Genomic DNA, 22,326 nt, shown 5'->3' with positions numbered 1-22,326 from the left:
ATAAATAAATATTAAAAAAAATTTTTTAACATGAAGCAGAACAAGACCCCCACTCAGTCATTCATAAACAAAATGGGGTTCACTGCAATCTTCCCTGTCGACCCACAGAGACACATATCCTCAGGAGGAATGGCATCTTCTTTGTTTAAAGCTTATTCACTAGGCGAGTTCCTTTTACCTGAACTATCATGCGTACACTTTGACCAGAGAATATAATCCCTCTCTTGGTTCCCAAGCGTCAGGGTGATCCCGCTGGAGCAGCAGACGGGGGTCAGGGCGAGCAGCTTGGCCGCAGAAACAGAGTAACAGTCTCTCTCCTTCACAGCCCACCTCTGACTCAGCATCATGTGGTTGCAAGGGATCAGATACCTGGAAAGACAACACGGCTGCATTCAGTGTCTGCAACGTCTGTTCCCATCAGGACTCGTCATGGCCCGAGGCAGCTGCATCCTCTCCCCACTCTCAATCCATCCATCCTACCAGCCCCCAGGCTTCACTCGCTTGCTTAAAACCTGTCGAGGGCTTCTCTCTTCTGACAGAAGCACCCCTTTGCAGAGGGTCTTCATGCCGTAACCTTCAGGAACTGCCTCCTCTCTCACTGGGTCTGCTATCCCTCTGCTTCCACGTCTGCACCTACTGTAACCCTCAACTGGAATGTGTTCCCCCTTCCCTGCCTCACCAATGTCTTGTCATCCCATGAAGGCCAGCTTCAGTGTCAACCTCTCCAGAAAGGCTTCCAGGGCTGCCTGCTCCAAGACAGCTGCTCCCACCCTCCACTACACTCACCGCCCTCTCCTAAAGCACACTTACCTAGAGTCACAATTATTTCAGCATCTCAGTACACTGAGACACTGAGTACAACGTGCTCCCAGAGCAAGGGCTTTCTTAACAGATTTGTTTTATAGTCCCAGAAACTTGGCTCACAGCAGCTGCTGAATGACCGCAGTTGCATGAAAAGGCAGAGACCCACCCCACAGTGCAAACCTCCTCTCGTATTCTTGTGGCTGACCCCGAAAAAATATGGTGGCTAAAGGTGTTCCGGTCACCAGTTCCAACACGGGAGCTGGGGACAGGGAGAAGAGGTGTCCCCACACCAACAAGCCAGTAAGGTTCCAGGCACCAACAGGGTGTCCTTTGACTCAGCTCAGTTCTGACCCTATCTACCCGGAGATAGCATCCGATCCCACAGGTGAAGGGTCCAGTCCTCCATGGCCATCCTCCCACGTACACACACTTCAGACGACAATCACAAGCCAAGGCTATCACCTGTGCTTCTGTACAACCCGCTATAAATCGGGTGTTCCAACAACCTCCTTGGATATCAGTTAATATGCTGCAGTGGCTCACAGAACTCAGAGCAACATTTTACTTCCTGGATCACCGCTCTATTATAAAAGGATGTAACTGGGGAACAGTCAGACGGAGGAGATGGCACAGGGCAGGGTGTGGGGGAAGGGTGCAGACCTTTCTCCGGGGGTACTGTTCTCCCCAACATCTTCATGTGCTCAAAAACCTGGAAGGTTTCTGGACCCGGTCCTTTTGGATTTCTATGGAGGCTTTATTACATAGACATGATCGATTAAACCACTGACCGTTGGTGACTGATTTAACCTCCAGCCCCGCTCCTCTCCCTGGAGGTCAGGGGACTGGGCCTAAGGGTGAAAGTAACCCTCTAATCACATGGTTGGGTCTCCTGCCAACCAGCCTCCATCTTCACACTGGGGTCCTGGACTGGCCTCATCAACATAACAAACACATCTTTGTTCCTCTCAACATTTAGGAAATTCCAAGGGCTTTAGGAGGTCTGTCCTAGACACAAGACACAGACCAAGTATGCATTTCTTATTATAAATCACAACTTCACAGGGGCCAAGGCCTCGCCAAGGAGCGCTGGGGGCCCCCGCACACACAACACTTCCCGTTGGTGATCAAAAATACCTTAGGATCACTCTGAACCTAGAAACAAGAAAATCTGGGCAATCAGCTCCTACCCTCTGGGAGCACCTCAGTGGGCTGCATGAGTAGAGAAACGTTTCTTTAAATGGTTTACTTTCTTAACAGGGGTAAAGACGACACCGTTCCTTTAAACAAAGAAGGACAAATGGGTCGGAGGCAGGATACCAGAGCCGAGTGTCACGTGTACGCAGGGCCAATTCCCGAAGACCCAGGGCCCTTACATGAACAACCACGATCGTCAATAAACCAGAATGTTTTTGTTTCTGTTTTCAGCTCTTGAGAAAGAGGCAGTACAGATGAAAACAAGCTATGATGCAGGATTCGGTGAAAAGATAAAAGTACAACTTTCAGGGTATGTCCGGAGGCCTGAAAACCACAAAGCTGTCTCCCACTTCTCCTGTCGATCCAAATGAGGAAAACCTACGTTTACATTAATGACTGATCGACTGCAAGAGCCTAAGTCAAGGAGGAAAAAAGACTGAATTCTTTTCATGGTGCTTTCCACCAACGGTCTTAATAACTTTCACAGTGGGAAACAAGTTTGCCACTTAGCCTTTCTATTCCCCAAAAAACCAAACCATTCTTTATGTACTCAGCCAGGGGGTCCTGGTCTCCTCTCCCCAGCACCCACAGGCATACAATCCACACACACCTGAAGCCTAAACTTGCAATCACTAAGATCCAGTCATTCCCCACAGGTCTGATGTGGTGGCATCAATTTTCATAAAGTCAAGTGAATATCAAAGGTCATAAAAACAAAAAGGAAAGAGAGGAGGATAATATGGGCAAGGGCACGGGTCTGTTCTAATTTTTGGCCCAGCTCTGGGGTCTTGTATCTGAGCACTAGTAGAGAAGAGAGAGAAGCTGGGTGCTGGGGCATCTGGGTGGCTCACTCAGTTAAGTGTCTGACTTCAGCACAGGTCATGACCTAATGGTTTGCGGGTTCGAGCCTCACATCAGGCTCTGTGCTGACAACTTGGAACCTGAAGCCTGCTTCAGATTCTGCGTCCCCTTCTCTCTCTGTCCCTCCCCTGCTCATGCTCCCTCTCCCTCTCTCTCTCAAAAAGAAATAAACATTTTAAAAAAAGCAGCTGTAGGTAGCAAAACGAAGGAGGTCTTTTCAAAGAATCTCTGTGAATAGAGATGCTTTGGTGACAGACAACAATGCAGAGGACAGGCATTCTCCCACCTGTCTACACAGGGCACGGCTCTGGCCCCAAGGGCACAAGGGAAGGCTGTGCTGGGCCAGTACCTCAGCACCCCTGCACTCTCAGGTGGGGTCACAGAAGGGGCAGAGGGGGACAACGCCATCCAGAGGGGCCTCGCCAGGCACTGCTGTGGCAACTGTGGTGGTGGACACACTTGCTCGTGACCATGGGTTAAGACGCCTCCCTAAGGCCAGGAAGGGAGGCCTTAGTTGACGGCTGAAGGCCAGAAGACCCAGGGAAACATAGCGTGTGGATGTTGAGATGGACTGTTCTCTTCTCACTGGCTGGTGAGGCCTAGGGAAACTCATATTACACAGGATTTATTATCTCCTTATTTTGATCATTAATTATTTAACAAAGAAACTACTTGGATGCCCTTACATACTGCAGGAACTTGATGACTACTTATAGTTCCAACCAAGCATATTTCATGATTTAAGTTGATATACATAGATTTCTGCTCTTTGTTTGAAGAATTTTTTAGAAATGGAACAGTGGATCAAACCTAATAAAGCTATTTATCAAATATCACCAGTGGGTAGCTGGAAATTAAATTAGAATAAAGAGTTATTGGAAATTTGCAACTTTGCAAACACATGTTTTCAGCAGAAATGAAGAATTTTCTTCTGAGTAAATCAAATAAACAGAGATTCCCTATAGGCTGAAGGAGAGGTTCTATCAAACTGAAATGGGGCGGGGGGGGGGCGGTGACAGCACCTGGGTGGTTCAGTCGGTTAAGTGTCGGACTCAATTTCAGCTCAGGTCATGATCTAGTGATACCCGAGTTCGAGTCCCGCTTCAGGCTCTGTGCTGACAAGGCAGAGCCTGCCTGCGATTCTCTCTCTCTCCCCCTCTCTCTCTGCCCCTCCCCACTGTGCATTCTCTCTCAAAATAAATAAATTTTAAAAATTTTGAAAATGGGGAGTCAGTTCACATAAATTACTCCTCCCTTGTATTGAAAGCAGTACTTCTACCGCAGCTCTGTAATGAAAGACTATCCCAGAGGAAGAGTGGGAAAACCGTGCATTGACCCTCTGTCTTCCCATCTCTTACAGGGAAAGATTAGGAACAGAATGAATGTCAGAGGCTGCCCTGATGTCAAATATCGAAATGAAGTGGCTGCCAATAACAGAAAATTCACTCTGGAATTTATTACAGGTGCTTGTCCTCAAGCCATCTTTCATTTGTACATACTTTGTTTAGGGGCTTTTATTTAAATTCGAAAAGCAGTAAAAATCATCAGAAACTAAGAAATATCTGATTTTAGAGTTCCAGATTACTCAGTCATCCTACGGCACAGCAGGGAGAAAATGATACTGTCCCTATTGTCTTCTCTTTTTTCATCATCTCCCCAACCTTCCGCACCCCTTGGCCCACTGTCCATCTCCCTGGCTCTCACTCATTGAAGTGAAGCATCATTGCTTCTGAACCAGTTCAGTGACAGCCAATCAATGACAAAGCACACATTGCCTACTGCTACACTGACCCTACTAGCAAAACAGGGCAGTGCAAGGAAGTAGGTAAGGTGCTTCTACAAGACGACGGGGACCTCAATAATGCACTAAGAGGCAGCATCGGTAAATTTCAAAAAGATTGTTTCTCAAAGACGTTCTGGCCGTATTTTTCCTAGTCATCTTCCTCTAGGCTGGCTTGCCTTTTTCCCCCTCTGCTCTCCTGCAGACACCTAGCTCCCATGCATGATGGACATGTTCCTGAAGTGGGCACACAGCTTCTCTCCAAGCAAAACTCCCTCTATCTGAACACAACAGGCAAGGCAATTCAAGAACCTGATGACGGACTAGCACTTCTGGAAAAAGTGCCCCAAGCACAATATTCAGCAATGGCGTTCAGGGTGGTAAGCAATTAAATTTTGCCTAAACTGGCAAGTGCCGGGAATATGGAGTGATCTGTCACGTCGCTGCTTATCAGCATTTCCTGCCTGCCTTTGGCTTATTCTGTGTCACATCCATGCAGGTGGACAGTTTCTCTTTGGTTTTCTGCTTACTAAAATAGCCCTTCTTTTGGGGATACCTTATTTCAACTTACATTTCCTGATTATTATGCTAACTGAAAGAAACATATCAGTTACAAATGGATTATCACTTTGAAATATCAATATTTAATAGTATTTGGGTTGCAACAGAAATTGACATGCAGTTATTATTTATCACATAACAAATAAGTTCACTCAGTGGATTCACATAATCTCAACCACTCTACTGCCTCTCAGACCTACACGTTTATCATGTGCGTTTGAACCACTACAGTGGCAATAACAAAAAGGATAGATTATAAATCTGTGTTTTATGTCCCTCAAGGTAAAGTTTAAATGACTAGAAGAATAAGGATTTTGCATTGTCTTTGCTTTTGTACAGATTCTTAATCAGAAAAGACGTTTTCATTAGTTTAAGACATATTTTCCAGGAAATTCTCCTCCCTTAAATTTGTGTAGTATTTTACAGTGTTTCCAAACATTTTTCAGATATCTCCACATTTGATCCTCCCAAACCCCTTAGTATGAGCTAGAAATTCCAAAACTAGAATAGGTCAAGTCAGCAGTTTACTCTCCTTCTAATGGGATCTATTACACTTCATCAAATTAACTGCCATCGTTCACAGCCTTGTTTTCATATTTCTAATCTCTTTACCTCTTTCTGCTGCAAATGTAGTAACTTCTTCATTCTATCTCCTTGTTCACTAATTCTCTCTTAATCTGTGTCCCACATGCTATTTACCCAAACTCCTGATTTTTCATTGTAATAACTATAGCTTTTACTTCTAAGAGTTCTGACTGGTTCTTGAAATCTGCCTGTCATTTTTGCTTGATTACAAAAATGTCATTTCTTTAACAGAAAATAACAAGTGTTGGCAAGGATATAGAGAAATGGGAGCCCTCATGCACTGTTGGTGAGCACATAAAATGGTGTAGCTATTATAGAAAGCAGTAAAAAACTTAAAATAGAGTTACGGTATGATCCAGCCATCCCACTTCTGGGTATATCACCCAAAAGAATTGAAAGCAGGGTGTTAAAGAGAGGTACCTGTACTCCTATGTTCCTAGAAGCATTATTCACAACAGCCAAAAAGTGGACTCAACCAAAATGTCCATTGCCAGATATACAGACAAACACAATATGATATCAACAGTGGAATATTATTCAGCCCTAAAAAGGAAGGAAACCTTGACACATGCAACAACATGAAGACACAATGAAAAGTGAAAAAATTCAGCACAAAAATAGGGTATGATTTCCCTTAAGTGAGGAATCTAGAGTAGTCAATTCACAGAGACAGAAAGCAGAAGAGTGGCTTCCGGGGCCTGGCAGAGGGAGACATGGTGAATTAGTGTTCAACGGGTCCAGTGTTGGTGTCACAAGGTAGAAGCGGTTCTGGAGATGGATGGTAGCAATGGCTGTGCCCTAATGTGAATGTATTTAATACCATTCATTGAACTGTATGGTTATGATGATAAATTTTATGTTCTATGTATGTCATGACAATTAAATATAACGTAAAATGTGAGGGAGGGAGAGAACCTGGCAGTTCAGAGGACAGAGACTGGGAAGCAGAAATTTCCCATGAGTCTGCCTTGTACCTGACTTCCCTGTATACGCTCTATTCATTCTGCTGGTGGATTCCCCCAGGCAATGAGGTAGAATTTGAAATAAAATATTAAGGAGCCTGGGTGGCTCAGTCAGTTGAATGTCTGACTCTTGATTTTGGCTCAGGTCATGATCCCACAGTCACAGGATCGAGCCCCACGTCCAGGCTCCACACTGACCATGGAGCCCACTTGGGATTTCCTTTCCCTCCTTCCCTCCCTCTCCTACACCTGCCCCTCTGCCCCACTCACACACTCTCTCTTTTAAAAAAAAGAAAAAGGAAGTATTACATAAAGGGCAACTATCACTATTATATTATCGCCATCATCCTCATTAAAGAAATAAGGAAAATGCTCGGGCTCGGAGAGCCTAAGACCCAGTAGTTACGTGGGATATGGCCCCCATTACCCCATTCAGAATGTGTGATAATGTGCCCTTCAGGTACTTTGCTGGGAAATAACTAGCCCTGACTTGGACATGGAAATATCTCAACCATAAGCCGATTTCTCCCCCTTCGCAGGATACATGACTGGATCTCAAACGCAGCTAAGACAATCTCTGAGGACAGTTTTTAACACAAGGAGCACCGCGTCATGAGTAGACAAGAGGCAATGGAGGAGTGTCCGTTCCCCTTGTGAAGGACGCTGTCCCGTCGGCTGCCCCCAGCTGAGCCCCATGTGACACAGTGGCTCAGAGGGGAGAGGCCCTGTACCTCCTGACCAGGGCCAGGCTTCCAGGGACACTGAAGAAGACAGCTGCATTTCATGCCTCCAGAGAAGCAGCATTCAGGAATTTAACTTTTTTTTATGTTTTATTTATTTTTGAGACTGAGACAGTGTGAGCAGGGAAGGGGCAGAGAGAAAGGGAGACACAGAATCTAAAGCAGGCTCCAGGCTCTGAGCTATCAGCACAGAACCCGATGCAGGGCCCGAACCCACAGACCGTAAGATCATGACCAGAGCCAAAGTCAGACGCTTAACTGACTGAGCCACCCAGGTGCCCCAGGAATTTAACATTTAAATATCATCAGGTTTTACCCTCGTAGGACGCAAAGTGTGTGTGGTCTGGTGCAGTAAGAAAGGCTTTAACCAGTTGCTCTGATGATTCTGTTCAGGCCATGCTGATGCATCTGTCACGTCAGCAGACACCTGACGGGAGGCTGAAGCAATCATTTTAGGATGGGACGTTCTACCCAAAATGTTCTAGCCAGACTACCTAGGCTCTCTCTTCATGATCAGATTTGTTCTTTGCCAGGGACTTAAGATTAGTGACTGGTGACCTAATCTAAACTCCTAGAAAGTCCAAAAACTCTTTTTAAACTAAGAAAATTAATAGGTGATACACTCTCCCATGAAATGATCACTCTGTAAGGCCTCCACCATGATGCCACCACCACCTCTTCAAGCCTGGTTTTGGTTTTGGTTTTTTATCACTGCCATTTGCAGAGTGCTCTATCTGCACTGCACCCTTCCTTAAACCTGTGACCAATGGTTCTCAAAATTAGCCACACATCAGAATCCCCTGGACAGTTCATTAAAACACAGTTTGCAGGGCCCTGCCCGTGCCCTGAGTCGGCATATCTGGGAGAAGACCAAGACTCTGCATTTCTAATGTGTTCCTGGGTGAGGCTTCTCCCCTTGTTCCCATGACCACTTCACCATCCCCTTCCTTGTCCACAGCTATGGCGCTGGAAACGCTATCACAGCTACTTGGAATGTCCTCTTCTCAGTAATTCTACTCACGTTGTATCAAAACCCCATTGGTGACCAGAGGCGGTCCAAGTCTCCTCCTCTTCCCCGCCCTAGGCTTCATCTCCCCTTATTCCCAAGGAGGAGGTCAAACGAAGGATCAGAACATCCTCAAAGGAAGGGGGTGGCAGGAGGGCATCCAGACAACCCTGGTTAACTTCCTCCTTTTTGCTTCCACACAGCCAGAGGGGGATGTGGGAGCACAAAGCCTAGCCATTCCCTCTCTCTCCTTCCACAAAGCAGATGCTTCCCTTGGGGACCCCAGAAGGGGAGGCAGATTTGGGCCAAATTTGGCCAGATTTGGGATTCGGTGTTCCTGAGTCCCCTGCCAAATGACCAAAGTAATGACATCCTAACAGCAGTTCACTTTGACTCCTGACACCTGTCTTCAAATACTAGCCACTTCCCCAAACCTTTCTCACCTGTCCCTCTGAAGGTCCTCCCTTCTACACCTTGTTTATAAGCCCTTTTCAATCCATCTACCCCATCCCCTACTCTCTTCTGAACTGTACGCAGAAAGTACTCATTCAATTCAATTACTGAATTGAATTGAAATATACTCATGGGTCAGAGAGCGCACACTGTAGGTGTAACATTAGGAAAGCAAGAGTCATAAAAATTATATATCAGTAGTGTTTCATATTTGGAAAAGTTGTTTCCAGTAACACAGGCCTCTAAATGTGTACTTCAGGAGAAAGACATTCAGCTACAGAACAGGAGAGCCTGTTCAGAACAGGCTGAAAATTTCCCAACATCCTATCTATTATCTCCAGACACATATTTATTACACAATGTATTTCGCCCCGTAAATACTCTTAATAGGAAAACTAAAATTAACCTTGGGAAATGATACAGAAATTAGACTGATATTCTTGATCATTTTTTTCCTTAGAAGCATGGCGCCATTCAGCTTATGTTACCCAAAGAACAATATAATAGCAATAGTACAGACTGAATTTTTCTTTAAAGAGAACAAAAGAGGGCAACTCACCTTAGAACTAGTTGTAACATCACATCTTCACAATGTAAACCGATGAGAGTTCTAAATAATGCCAGGGACACCACACAGAGCTGGGAAGCAAAATACACGCATTCTAGTTCAGATATTGGAAGGATAGCTCTACTCCCCACAGATGGAAAATAAATCAGAATTACAAAATAAAATGGCCTCTTTTTTTAGCAGCTTTGATAAAAACATGATGCTGCCAGAGAGAATGTGTGTTAAGGCTTTTAGCTCTCCTACAGGATCTGATTAGAAAGCCTATGTCTAGAATGATGCCATAAGGCAGAATGACCCTCCTACAAAATGCCTGTGCTGTAATGTTCAACTTTCAAAATCCACAAAAAATGTGCCCCTACAACTGTCCAACACACACACACACACACACACACACACACACACACACAATCTCCTGCTTGACATTTATTTTCCCAAGTTGTTTTCAAATATGACTTTGGTTATTTACAAGACAGGGCTAACAGAAAAGTACAGATACCCTGGCCAGCTCCCCATCCAGAGTGTTTAGCCCCAAGCCTCAGCTCCTTTGGGCTTGTCTCTTGGCTTTGGGCCAAACATTCTCCTTGGTTCCACAGTGCTGAGGGTGTGATAATACAGTTTTCTAAGAAGTTCATTCAAACACAAGAATTCTTTTGATCTCTAATTTCCAAAAAGTAAAGATAAACAGCCAAATAGGGAAGATAACCAAAGGTATATTATAAAATCATTGTGCCCTTTTGGGAATATGCTTTTATCATTTCATCAGAGCACTTAAGTAATTTTTTGCACCAGTGACTAAGGCCTAGTCTGTGTTCTAGGCAGGATGGACATAAAACCTGGTCCTTGAAATGCATACCAGTGTCACAGTAATAAAAGCTACAAGAAAAAGCGGGGGAGGGGGCTTAGAGAAAAGAATATTCATCATTTATTCCCAAAACAAGCTCTCCTGAAATTTGTTCTGAGTTATAAAGTCCCTTAACTTTCTAAGTTAAGTTATAATTTTTATAACTTATATATATATAAGTTTATATATATATATATATATATATAATCAGCTCGCCTTACCCGAAACGGGGTGTTGATTCGGCTTGTCAGAGTATCTAGGATGTGGACATTCTCGTGCTGGTGCAACAGGATAAAACGGAGGAAGATCTCGAGCAGCGCTGGCTCAGAGATACTACGCAGGAAAAGGTCCAGATATGCAGTTGTGGTCATGACCTCCTCCACAGTCACCTGGCACCAACGACAGAGTGAGCACAGGTGAGCATCCTCTCGATGCTGTGATACATGCTTCCCCAAAGGCCCCTGGCCTCACCGCAGTGACCCCATCAAGGCGAGGACATGCCAACCGCGAGAACACGCTTCAGAGCTTCATCTGAAGCCTATAACCTATTCACATCCCACAATACCACATGCTGCTTCCGCCCTTTAATTCAGTAAGGGAAAAGCAAAGACATTAAAAAAGGAATTCAAGTGTTCTGACAACTCTAATCATCAAATGCAGTTCAAATACCATAAAGATTTTAGTGTGTGACCACAAAGAGGGAGGAAAAAAGATAATGGAAAGCATCTATATAATCAGCAAAGGATTAATTAGAAAGCTCATTATAACTGTTTCATCATGAGTCATCCAATAAATATTTATTAGACTTGCTATGTACCAGGAGCTAGAATCATAAGAACACACTTTTCTGTCCAGGAAGATGGGTGGTATATATACACAGTCTAACAAGTAAAATAATAACAAGTGGCAAATAAGAGGTGTAGACACAAAGTAGTGCAGATGTTCCTGGAAAGTTGCAAGTTAAATTTTTATAACTGAATAATATACATAAGGTGATATTTAAAGTGGTATAAGAGCTTACCTCTTATAAAGGAACCGGCTTTTTCTTATAATACAAATTAGTATTTTCTACGTGGTGTGATTTTCCCAAGCAGTTGAATGTCTACCTTTCAGGGACTATAAAACTCTCAGAGGAGTCAAGTTTTTCAAAGTGCTGAGGATCTGGTGCTTAAAGTATTCAAATTTTAATTTTAAACATTTTGATAGGGAATGTTTTAAGAACTTGGATGCATTTCTTTGTCTTCCTAAAAAGCAAAGTACAACACCTCTTGATGAACAGGGGTCATCAATTGTCTTATTGTCTGCAGAAGAGAAATACCCAAACTGGGATGCATAAAAATCACCAGGTAAACAGTTCCAACTTTCAATCCCCTAGAAATCTTAGAAATCTCCCCTGTCATGAGTCTAACGCACCTGATGCTAAATTAAACAGATGGGGATGCCTTTTGAGTGATAACATCTTTTCTGGTTTTTCTTTTTTTTTTTCTTCCTTCCTTTCAAAGTATTAATTGTCACTTTATCCTATTGTTGTTGGTCATTCCTTTTATAATATATAGGGGCGCCTGGGTGGCTTAGTTGAGTGTCCGACTTTCGCTTAGGTCATGATCTCGCGGTTCGTGGGTTCGAGCTCCGCATCAGGCTCTTTGCTGACTGCCTGCTCAGAGCCTGGAGCCTGCTTCAGATTCTGTGTCTCCCTCTCTCTCTGACCCTCCCCTGCTCATGCTGTCTCTCCCTCTCTCTCTCTCAATCTCTCTCTCTCTCTCTCCTAGAAATAAAAATTTAAAAAAATTTTTAAAAAAAGAGATAATATATACTCTTTTCCTTGTAATGTCTGTCTCAAAATCAGTTTAAAGTATAGAAAGGACCCATGTGGATATATCTGTAAATAAAAGCTTAAACTATTTTTATAAATTTTCTTCGTCCTAAGGTATGTTCCAGATAGAGGAGTCCAAGTGGATAAGATATGACCAAATCAGTTTTGTCTCTTTTCCTTATTCCAAGCAAGGCATACCTATACAATACACTTGAACTGACCCTCTCAGGATCTATTGACAAGTGGCCCAGTGGAACCCTGAGTGGCATGAGCGCGGTGTGCAAGAGAGCAAACACTGTCCCCCTCCAGCTCCGCGCCAGTGCTCTGAGCCCTCAAAACATTCCACATGCCACCGTGTCATCTGACCAACTTGAGAGGGCTCTCTGTGGCCCAAATAGAACAGAGCAAACAGGTAAGCCTCAACCACTTGGCAAATAAATTACCTTGAAAAGAGTACTTCTCATGGGCTGTCCCTGATCCTGAAATAAACTGCTTCTATCCTTGTGGGGTTTTTTGGTGTTCTCCAGTCCCAGGCTCACAGCACTCTAGTGCTGTCCTGGGATACATGCTATGTCTTTTTTATTATTCCCGTGCAATGTACAGAGTGGGGCACATAGAAGGGACTGAATATAACATTTCCTGAATAAACGACAGCCCCCAAGGTCCTACTGATTTACATTTGCCAGAGTTGAGCTTAATTTTTAATTCTTCCCTCTTCTCTGAATGTGTTATGAGGGCCCCAAAGAGTGGGGACATTTTTAATAAAAACCTATAAAATAACTGATGTTATCAACTATTGCTAAGGGGGAAATGATTCACACCACCACCGAAGGTGGAGCTCCATTAGTCACCCCCATTCCACTCCAGCAATCTCAGGGTCCGTTAGCAGAAACTTAATTCAAAATCACTTGGGCAGGAGTCTAATTCCCTAACAATCTGGATCACTAGAAAAACACACCACCAGTCATTTCAGATGGGCCATGCATGCACGTAGTTTCTGCAATACTGTATTTTCAGCCTTCCCTACTGAGCACTGCTGAGCTGACATGTCCTGCACAATTCCAGGAGCTGCCTTTGCACCAATAATGCACCATCAGCTTTTCACCCCTTAAGTTACACATGACCTTAATAAGCTCAAAAGCACAGCAATAAACCTTTTAGCACAAAAGTCTCAGTCTTTGGGGGCTCACATGAAAGCAGGCATTAAGCATCTATTGTTTACTACTCTTAGGCTGGATAAATGAAAGATCTTATTTATTTATTTATTTATTTATTTTTAGCAATCAAAGTTGTCATTTAAAAGCTAAGAGGATTTAAGAAAACACTTAGAGGGGCAGCATTTGCATAACGTGGTATAAATATTAAAAACCCAATACTATTAAGCATCAAGTTGCAGCTTCTTTACAAATCGAGGTCATAGTCACCTTAAACTAATACCCAAGCCGAGAAAATCTGGCTCGCTTCTCTTTCTGTCTCTTCCCTCCTCCATAGTCACAGAGCTCTCAGAAGACTTTTATCCCAGAAAATCTTTTCCTGCCCCATTATCTTACTTTTCAGAATCTTCCTTTAATCCCCAAATAGGCAACCTCCTTAACGAGGATGAGACCAGAGCCTAAGTGTGATCACTTGAAAGCTAACGATGAACCACCAGCGGAAGGCAGCTCTGCCTGCAAAATGCACAACCGAAGTGGCCACTGATGCCCCAAAGAGGACATATTAGCAGAACAGGGCAGTAGCATCCTCTTCATGATCCAATTACGAAGGACAATCAGCTCTTGATATATATAAGACCTTTTGCCTTATAGGTGAGATGACTGTCAGTATTTATTTCTCTTGTTCTGTAAGGAATTGCAGGTAGCTACAAACTTAGGTAGAAATACTAGTAGAAATAGTAAATGAGGTTCTACCTTACTACCATATAATAAACAGTAATACAATTTAAGGATACTAAAGCTTAGGAATGTTAATTCTTACCGAAGGCAGAACCATAGGGGGGCCTGGGTGGCTCAGTTGGTTAAGCATCAGACTTCAGCTCAAGTCATGATCTCATGGTTCATGAGTTCAAGCCCCGCATCAGGCTCTGTGCTGACAGCTCAAAACCTGGAGCCTGCTTCGGATTCTGTGTGTGTGTGTCTCACTCTCCCCTCCCATCCCCTGCTCTGTCTCTGTCTCATAAATAAACATTAAAAAAATTATTTAGAAAAATAAATTTAAAAAAATAAAAGCATAATGACTGCAATAACCTAAGGAAAATTCCTTCCTTGTCAAGATAAATACAACCATGGGGGCACCTGGGTGGCTTAGTCGGTTAAGCGGCCGACTTTCGCTTAGGTCATGATCTCGCGGTTCGTGGATTCGAGCCCCGCGTCGGGGTCTGTGCTGACTGCCAGCTCAGAGCCTGGAGCCTGCTTCAGTCTGCGACTCCCTCTCTCTCTGACCCTCCCCTGCTCATGCTGTCTCTCTCTCTCTCCTAGAAATAAATAAAACATTAAANTGACTCCCTCTCTCTCTGACCCTCCCCTGCTCATGCTGTCTCTCTCTCTCTCCTAGAAATAAATAAAACATTAAAAAAAATTTAAAAAAAAAAAAAAAAAAGATAAATACAACCATGAACCTAAACAATTTATCTGCTGAGGCACCCTTCTGTGCTTAACATTTCAGCCCCAGTTCCTGAATGGAACCTGAGCCCTGACTCAGGGACTTGACTTCACTTCTGTCCAGACCAGTTTAGTTTATCCTTTGAAATCAATCTCTTTCTTCATCCACCTTCTCCACCCTCCAGTAGGTCTCACTCGGGTTCCCCTGCACACCCAATGCCTTCACCAGTCCCTTAAACTGGTGTTTTTAAACTAGAGCCTGAAATCCAAAAGTGGATAGTGACATTAATGTATCAGTTCACTCATGGTTTAGAGCAGACTCAAACAGAAAATAGAGTACACTGCACTTGGTAGGGACTATGTTGAGAAATTTTTGTGTGCCCATTTTGTTCAAACTATATGTAATGTAATATATTACATATGTGTGTGCCTTGTTACATACTCAGTAAAAAATATAGATAAACATACACAAATGCATAAGATAAATTTCGGGCTGCACATTAGAGTCAGAAACATCTGGAAAGCGATACAGCAGCACTGAAATAACCATACCAGCTCATAAACCTTTCTGCCTCTGCCTCACTGGCTAGGGCTCCTCTCCAGTCCTACGCGCCAGGCTACAACCCTGCGAGTTCAGAGTCCAGAAGAAGTGCATGAATGGTCAAGATCAGTTCTCTGACCCGGAGAGCAACTGAATTTACAGCCAATCGACTCCTTTCTATCTCAGCCTAAGGGCTCCAGACATGCATTTTTACAATTAATATCTCAAGCTTCTCAGAAAAGGACAAAATAGGATTTGTTTTCCTTTTAAAAAAAAAAAAATGGGGTGGGGGAGTGGGTAGGAAGGGAGGAGTTGACACCATGTGTCAACTCCTGCTTCTGTAATTCAAAACTCTCTCAAAAGCAAAGGCCAGAACCAAGCCTAGCCATCATGCCCACAATTGAGGCAGCACATTAACTTAATGCATAGCGTAGGAGTGAAATTGAGCATATAGACATTCTGACCTTTCCGTAATCGGCTCTAGTTGGGCAATTCCATTTGCATCTAAATTAGCACCAGAATCCTCCCCATAATGGCAGGTTGATGTGTATGTCCTGAAAAACAAATCTCCCACCTGCTAATTGTTTTTTCGTGTTCCGGTCACATTGGAACAAACAGATGGATCCTACCTTCTGTCGCTTAGGCAGGTGGCAGGCAGTGAGGTCAGGTGACTGTTGCATCCTCTCCAAGTTAGAAGCCACCTTTCCTTGGCTTTTCCTTCGATGTACAGGAAAAAACTAGCTAAGCAGGTGCTCATGTGTGAGTCCTCTGCCCCCCCCCCCCCTCCCCGCTCCAACTGGAGGTTTAGGAAACCAAGACTCAGCTGAACCCTGCCCACGGAAAGCAGCAGGGAAGACAGGAACAATGAGGCGGGGTCACATGGAATAGGCATCCCTGGTTCACAGGAAATGCAGGCTAACAACCCTGCTCGCTGCTGCTAGACAAGCGAGCGGCCAGGCAGGAGGCATGTCCGCCCGATTGCAGCCAAGGGCAGCAGCTGGGTGGTCCCCACAGCCATCTTCTGCTCTCCGAGGACACAGAGCACAAAAAACATTCAAGTATAGAAGGGATGACAGACACCCTGGTTGTCAGCGAGCAGCCCCCCTGTTTCAGCCAAACATTCAGGAAAGAAGGCGTTTGGTTATTCCAACTCTGCAAAGGGTGTGCAGTTGAGAAGTCAGGCTCCCTCCCTCCTGGCTCCCAAGCTTCTCTTCTGCTCCTAGGCCTCTAGGCCACAACAGTCATGGACACTGCCAGGGGCAAGCTGGGAAGGTAAATGGAGGTGATAATACAAAGTCAGTAAGTTTGACTACTTATTCCTAAAATATTTGAGGAAGGAAGGAATTAAAATGTTGGCTACAGTGACATCAGCAACATATTTTAAGGAAAAACATTAAAAATAAAGTCAGTCTCCACCCTTTATTGCCAGCATTTCCTGAATAAATCTGTAATACATTAAATATAATAATTAAGTCAATTAAATATTCATTAATTAACTAATTCATTAAATATAATTCACTCCCTCTTGTCTATCATAAACCTCTCCCTGGAGCAGTCAGCATATTCTTTTTTTTTTTTTAATGTTTATTTATTTATTTAGAGAGAGAGAGCACAGAGGAGGGGCAGAGAGCAAGGGAGAGAGAGAGAATCCTAAGCTGCCTCTGCACTGTGAGCACAGAGACCCACGTGGGGCTCAATCCCACAAACCATGAGACCATGACCTGAGCCAAAACCAAGTGTCAGATGCTCAACCAACTGAGGCCACCCCAGTGCCCCAGCAAATTATTTCTAAAGCCTCCTTTGCTATGCTATGTGTACATAGTTTGTTCCCTAATACTTCATTATAATATAACTTATCAGAGTGTAATTCAACATATGATCCGTTATATTTGAACATCACTGAATAGAATTTAGTTATTGAAATACTCCAAATATCGCATAAGAAAGGTATTTCATACCATTTCATAGTTTGGTTCTGAGGTCAGAATGAACAGAGACACTCTGGGGTGTTGAAGCACAGAAGCAGAGATCTAAAGAGTATCCCAAAGATCACTAAATCCGTACCCTGGCTGTTTACTAGTTGTTTCAGAAAGTGTCTTAGTTACAATAGGAACAACCGTAGAAACCACACCATCATCACTGGTCAGTTTCTGAGCACCTACTGTGTAATGAAGGATTATTCTCAGCAAATTGCTTCAGCTCTTGGAGTCCACACAACTTCATGAGAACTCAGTCAACGACCAAGCAGAACGATACTATGTGAAAGGACCCTGCGGTACGTGAGCAGAATCACCAGAAGGCTGAAGAAGCAGGCTCGAAAGGATGGGGCTCTGCTGCTGGGCAGCCAAAACACAGAGAGCCACTCTCCGACTTCTTCTAAACTGTTTCCTGTGGCAACATGGCTCAGGTCTTCCCAACCAGAAAGCATTCCTCCCTGTAAAGAAGATTCCACCCCGTCATCTAAAGTGTGCCTGAGGCAGGGCGCCTGAGCGGCTCAATTAGTTGAGCGTCCGATTTCAGCTCAGGTCATGATCTCACAGTTTGTGAGTTCAAGCCCCTGCAGTGGGCTCTCTGCCGACAGCTCAGAGCCTGGAGCCTGATTTGGAATTCTGTGACTCCCTCTCTCTGTCCCTCCTTACACTCTCTCTCTCAAAAATAAATATGTTAAAAAAATTTTTTTAAATCAAGTGTGCCTCCCCCTGTGCTCACGATAAGACATGGTGGCAGGAAAATGCTGTCTCCGAAAACTCAGCTGTCTTTCCTATTCTGGAATTATTAAACCCTCAGCTTCCTCTTTTCTAGGCTAAGCCCATTTTTTTCCCCAGTTTCCTTAATGCCTTCGCCCAGCCTTTAAGATTACAAACTTACTGCAGAAATGACTGTGTCTGACCTACAGTGTGAATTCTCAAAGCACCTGCCACACCAGCAGGGACTCAGAGGGTAATCAATACATGTATTGAGATGGAAGTCAGCCGCCCTGTTACTAATAAAAACACATGGTTTTTACAGCCCACGTTTGGGGATGCCTTCATTAGCAAGGTGGTAAGATTAATTTGACAATACATGAACAGCAGAGGATATTTTCCTTTATCATGAATAACATTTCATTGAAAATACAGAGCCTAACTCATGCCATGCTCTTGAATTATAGCAACCTAGAAGAGTAACCCGTTGGGGAAAAAGAAATGCTTCCTCGGGTTTCCCCCTAATTTCTCTTCTTGATTAATAGGATGGTACTACTGAATTCTGATGAGCCCGAAATTAAAACCCAGTAGTAGTGGGGAAATGGTTCATGGACCAGGGTCTCAACTAGCAGCTTCTTTAGAATGAAGTTATTTGAGAACAACTGTAAGAAGGCCTACTCCCTCCCTCCCCATTCAATTTGCCTGCTGGGTCAAAGGTATTATTTGGCCTGGAGTTTTATACACAGACCAATTTTCCTAGACACCACAGACTATAACAAAGGCAAGCTCAGATGACAAAAGCCAGATCTCACTCCTGGCTTATTTTCCATGAGACGGGAAGTCCTCAACACAATGGAAGACTTAGAAAACACACTTGGGTATCTGCCCAAGTGAATTCAATAATTCTAGTCTTTCTGATTGTTTCTCTCTGTTATGCCCAACCTGGTCAGCACCTGGCACTAGATAATCACAGGGTAAGGTACACAGAGGCGCACCTTGTCACAGTGATTCTGTCTCTACCTCAGACATACAAGTGGTAGGGGGAGGGGCGGGGGGGGCAGACAAAAGTTAGTGTGGGGCAAAAGAAAACGAAGCAGACTATAAACTTCCTTTCTGCTTTCCTTTTTGGTTTTCTTATGACAATTTGAAACACTTGCTGGGCATTTGTTGCCAATAAATGTTTAATATCCTTCTAGGAGGGTGCGGAGAAAGAATAAAAGATTCACACCACCTTTCAGACCAGACCCTCTCTCCCCTCTCCACGACTGTTTCCGGGACAAATACCACCTGGCTGCCTTAGATAAGGTGGGACTTTGTGCGAGTGACTTTTTTTGTGGCTCTCTGTGTTTAGATAGAGTGGGACCCTTCCCACCTTTCCATAATTCTGATGCTTAAGAACTGACTCCTTCAGTACAGCATTATCTCCCTCGTGCACTTGTTGAAATTAAAAAGAAAGCAAGCCAGAAATCTACTTTTCTATTTCAAACCAAAAGTAAATGCAAGCTTAATTTATAACCCTAATTTCCTCTCCTACAATGGCAGAGAAGTGACATGAAGTACCATGGCAAGGTCAGAGATGTGGTGGCTTTTCAGACCCTTACACTGATTCACTCTAAAATGCTGACTGCGTGTGTTGAGACAATGAACACACTTTAATCTCCTAACTTCTAGCTGCTTCACCCAACTCCCTCTCTCTGATGCTCCCCCTCTGCAGGATGTCCCTGTGCACAACATGCACAACCCTGTATGTGCCCAGCCTGTGCTTTTCTATAGAATAGTAATGGAAAGCTCCAGCTTCCCATCGACAGAAACTAAATTTTGTTAACATATAAGAAACTTGGAGATTTGTGGCAGGTACTTCTGACTGTCTCCCCAGTATTCAGTCTCCCTTTCTTCTCTGAGAATGAACCTTAACTTTACAGCTAAAAAAACTACATACAGTTCCCTCCTTCCCTTATATCTAGGTATAGCTGTCCCAGTCCTGGCCAGTAAGATAAATGGGAATAGAACTGGTGTATAGAATTTAAAAAAAGGATTATTAAAGGGAGTTTTCTATGACATGAAGGGAGTGTTCTGTTATCTACAGCTAAACCTTATGCAAACTGATACAGTGTCTTCCTCTGAAAATAAGATGATTTGCTTTGTACGTAAATTGCTAGAGCGATCTCATGCCAGCATTTAGAATACTGCCTCCCATATACTGGGTGTTCAAAATATATTTGTTGAGTGAATGAATTAATAATGAAAGTTTTATACCAAGAGAAGACCAACTAACATTTGCAGCCCATGATAAGGCTTAAATGTAGTGTCAAGATTAATCTCATAAACCATTCTCCAAATAATCTTCCAAAACATGAGAACAGCATTTTTCAAACTTTTTTAAACCAGGACTCATCATAAGAACTAAATTTTACAATCATCAATATAATATTTATAGTTTCTAAGTACAATGCACTCAGATATTTTCTATTTTATTGTTTTTTAAGTGCTAATTGCAACCTACCAAACCAAATATGTGACTCATTAATATGATAATACTCAGTGTTTGAAAACCGTTTAAAATACATACACTTCTCTGTTAATTTTTCCGTTAACTAATAAACGAATAAGAGTTTGATTTTTTTTAATTGAAAAACTAAAATATTCAGGGCACCTGGGTGGCTCAGTCAGGTAAGCACCCAACTTCAGCTCAGGTCATTATTTCACAGTTCGTGAGTTTGAGCCCCACATCAGGCTTTCTGCTGTCAGCACAGAGCCTTCTTTGGATCCTCTGTTCCCCTCTCTCTTTGCCTCTCCCCTTCTTGTTCGCTCTCTCTTGCTCTCTCAAAATTAATAAAAACTTTAAAAATCTAAAATATCAAAAATGTAATAAAAAGAAAGAATAGTAGAAACTACTGTGCTCATTTTGACATTTTCATACAACAGTTAAATATCATCACTAATGTCTTATCCAAGCTTGGTTCCAAAACTATCTACTCTCTGTGGTTAAGTATTTGTGTTAACTGTTCTTTCTCTTAGCTATGAGGGAACCGAAAATGCCCTTCCTTTCTAAGCTAGGATTTTCAAGGTCTACACGGTACTCATTTAAAGAAGCAAAGGGCAGCATGGCACAGTAGAAAACGGATAGCAGTGGGAATGTAAAACACTTGCATTTTAGTCCTTGGACTCTGGTGACCTGGGGCAAGTTAGGCAACCTATTAGTGTCTCCACGGCTGCAGATGCAGGACAAGCAAGACACTCCTGACCCGCAGTGGAGCCCAACGTGTCCATGAAAAAGCCCAACGATGAGATGTGGTGAAGGGTACCTTCCTCCACAGATCTTACTGAGAAGCTAAGGTGAGGCTCCACGGGATAACAGAAAAGCGCTTTGGAACACTTAGAAGACTCCCTAAAGTAAACATGAAGCCACCACCTAACCTCCTCTGGACAATCTAATGTTAAGGCATTGAAAAATCATCTATTTCATATCCTCTATTCCTCTCGCAAGTATTAAGCTCACAGTCTCTGAACATTTCTTTTTAAGCCATGAGCCTTGGTGTGCTCAGCTGTGAAATCATGGCGTTGAACCAGATGATCTACCCTCTCAGTTCCAAATCCCTGAAATTCTTTGATTTCATGTAAGCGACATGACACAGGAGCTAATTTCATTTCTTTGCCTTGGTAATTTTATCTCCCAGCATAACCAACACATGACTCCATTCTAATGGAGTGATAAGGGTGCTAGCCCCGTTCTTTTGAAACATTTATTTAATCAACTGCCTATTGGGGTGCCTGGGTGGCTCAGCTGATTAAGTGTCCAACTTTAACTCAGGTCATGATCTCGCGGTTCATGGGTTCGAGCCCCGCATCGGGCTCTGTGCTGACAGCTAGCTCAGAGCCTGGAGCCTGTTTCAGATTCTGTGTCTCCCTCTCTCTCTGACCTTCCCCTGCTCATGCTGTCTCTCTCTCAGAAGTAAATAAAACATTAAAAAAATTTTTAATCAACTGCCTATCTATTGAGTGCTTTTCCTGTGTAGAGTAAACTAGCAGCCGAGGAGGCATAAAAGAGGTACAAGAAACATCCTGTCCCTCCTGGCACTTCCAGAGGTGGGCTGCTGAAATTCACACTGAGAAACAAGCATGAGACTGCATGATCCCCACGAGCAGCAGTTCAGAGATGAGAGAAATCAGCGTGTGCTTCAGTGCAGGGCGTTAGCCCAACAGAGGGACTGTGCTGAGACTTAACCGATGAGTACCTTTTACACAGACAGACAGGAAGCAGAAAGAATAATCCAGCAGGAACACGGTAATAAGAAAGAGGACAAGGAAGGCACTGCTCTGATCTCAGGTCTGCATT

The 22,326-nt window shown here is 43.5% G+C and overlaps 1 protein-coding gene across 2 annotated transcripts in view; it reads right to left on the bottom strand.

The window, feature by feature from the left end:
• The window catches only part of FHIP1A (FHF complex subunit HOOK interacting protein 1A), a 250,636-nt gene that overhangs the window by 18,007 nt on the left and 210,303 nt on the right, over window positions 1-22,326 (bottom strand). For both annotated transcript variants that reach the window (XM_039234330.1, XM_039234331.1), the window contains 3 exons: window positions 10,577-10,744; window positions 9,506-9,585; window positions 179-369 (listed from right to left, as the gene is read on the bottom strand). In XM_039234330.1, the coding sequence (XP_039090261.1) occupies window positions 179-369; window positions 9,506-9,585; window positions 10,577-10,744 (439 nt within the window). The remainder of the gene's footprint in view (window positions 1-178; window positions 370-9,505; window positions 9,586-10,576; window positions 10,745-22,326) is intronic.

Source organism: Hyaena hyaena, unplaced genomic scaffold (genome assembly GCF_003009895.1).
Source record: "Hyaena hyaena isolate Hyena2069 unplaced genomic scaffold, ASM300989v1 scaffold_89, whole genome shotgun sequence".
In the NCBI taxonomy this organism is placed as follows: Eukaryota; Metazoa; Chordata; class Mammalia; order Carnivora; family Hyaenidae; genus Hyaena; species Hyaena hyaena.
Note: the sequence above shows the minus strand (reverse complement) of the source record. Positions and strands in the feature narration are given on the sequence as shown.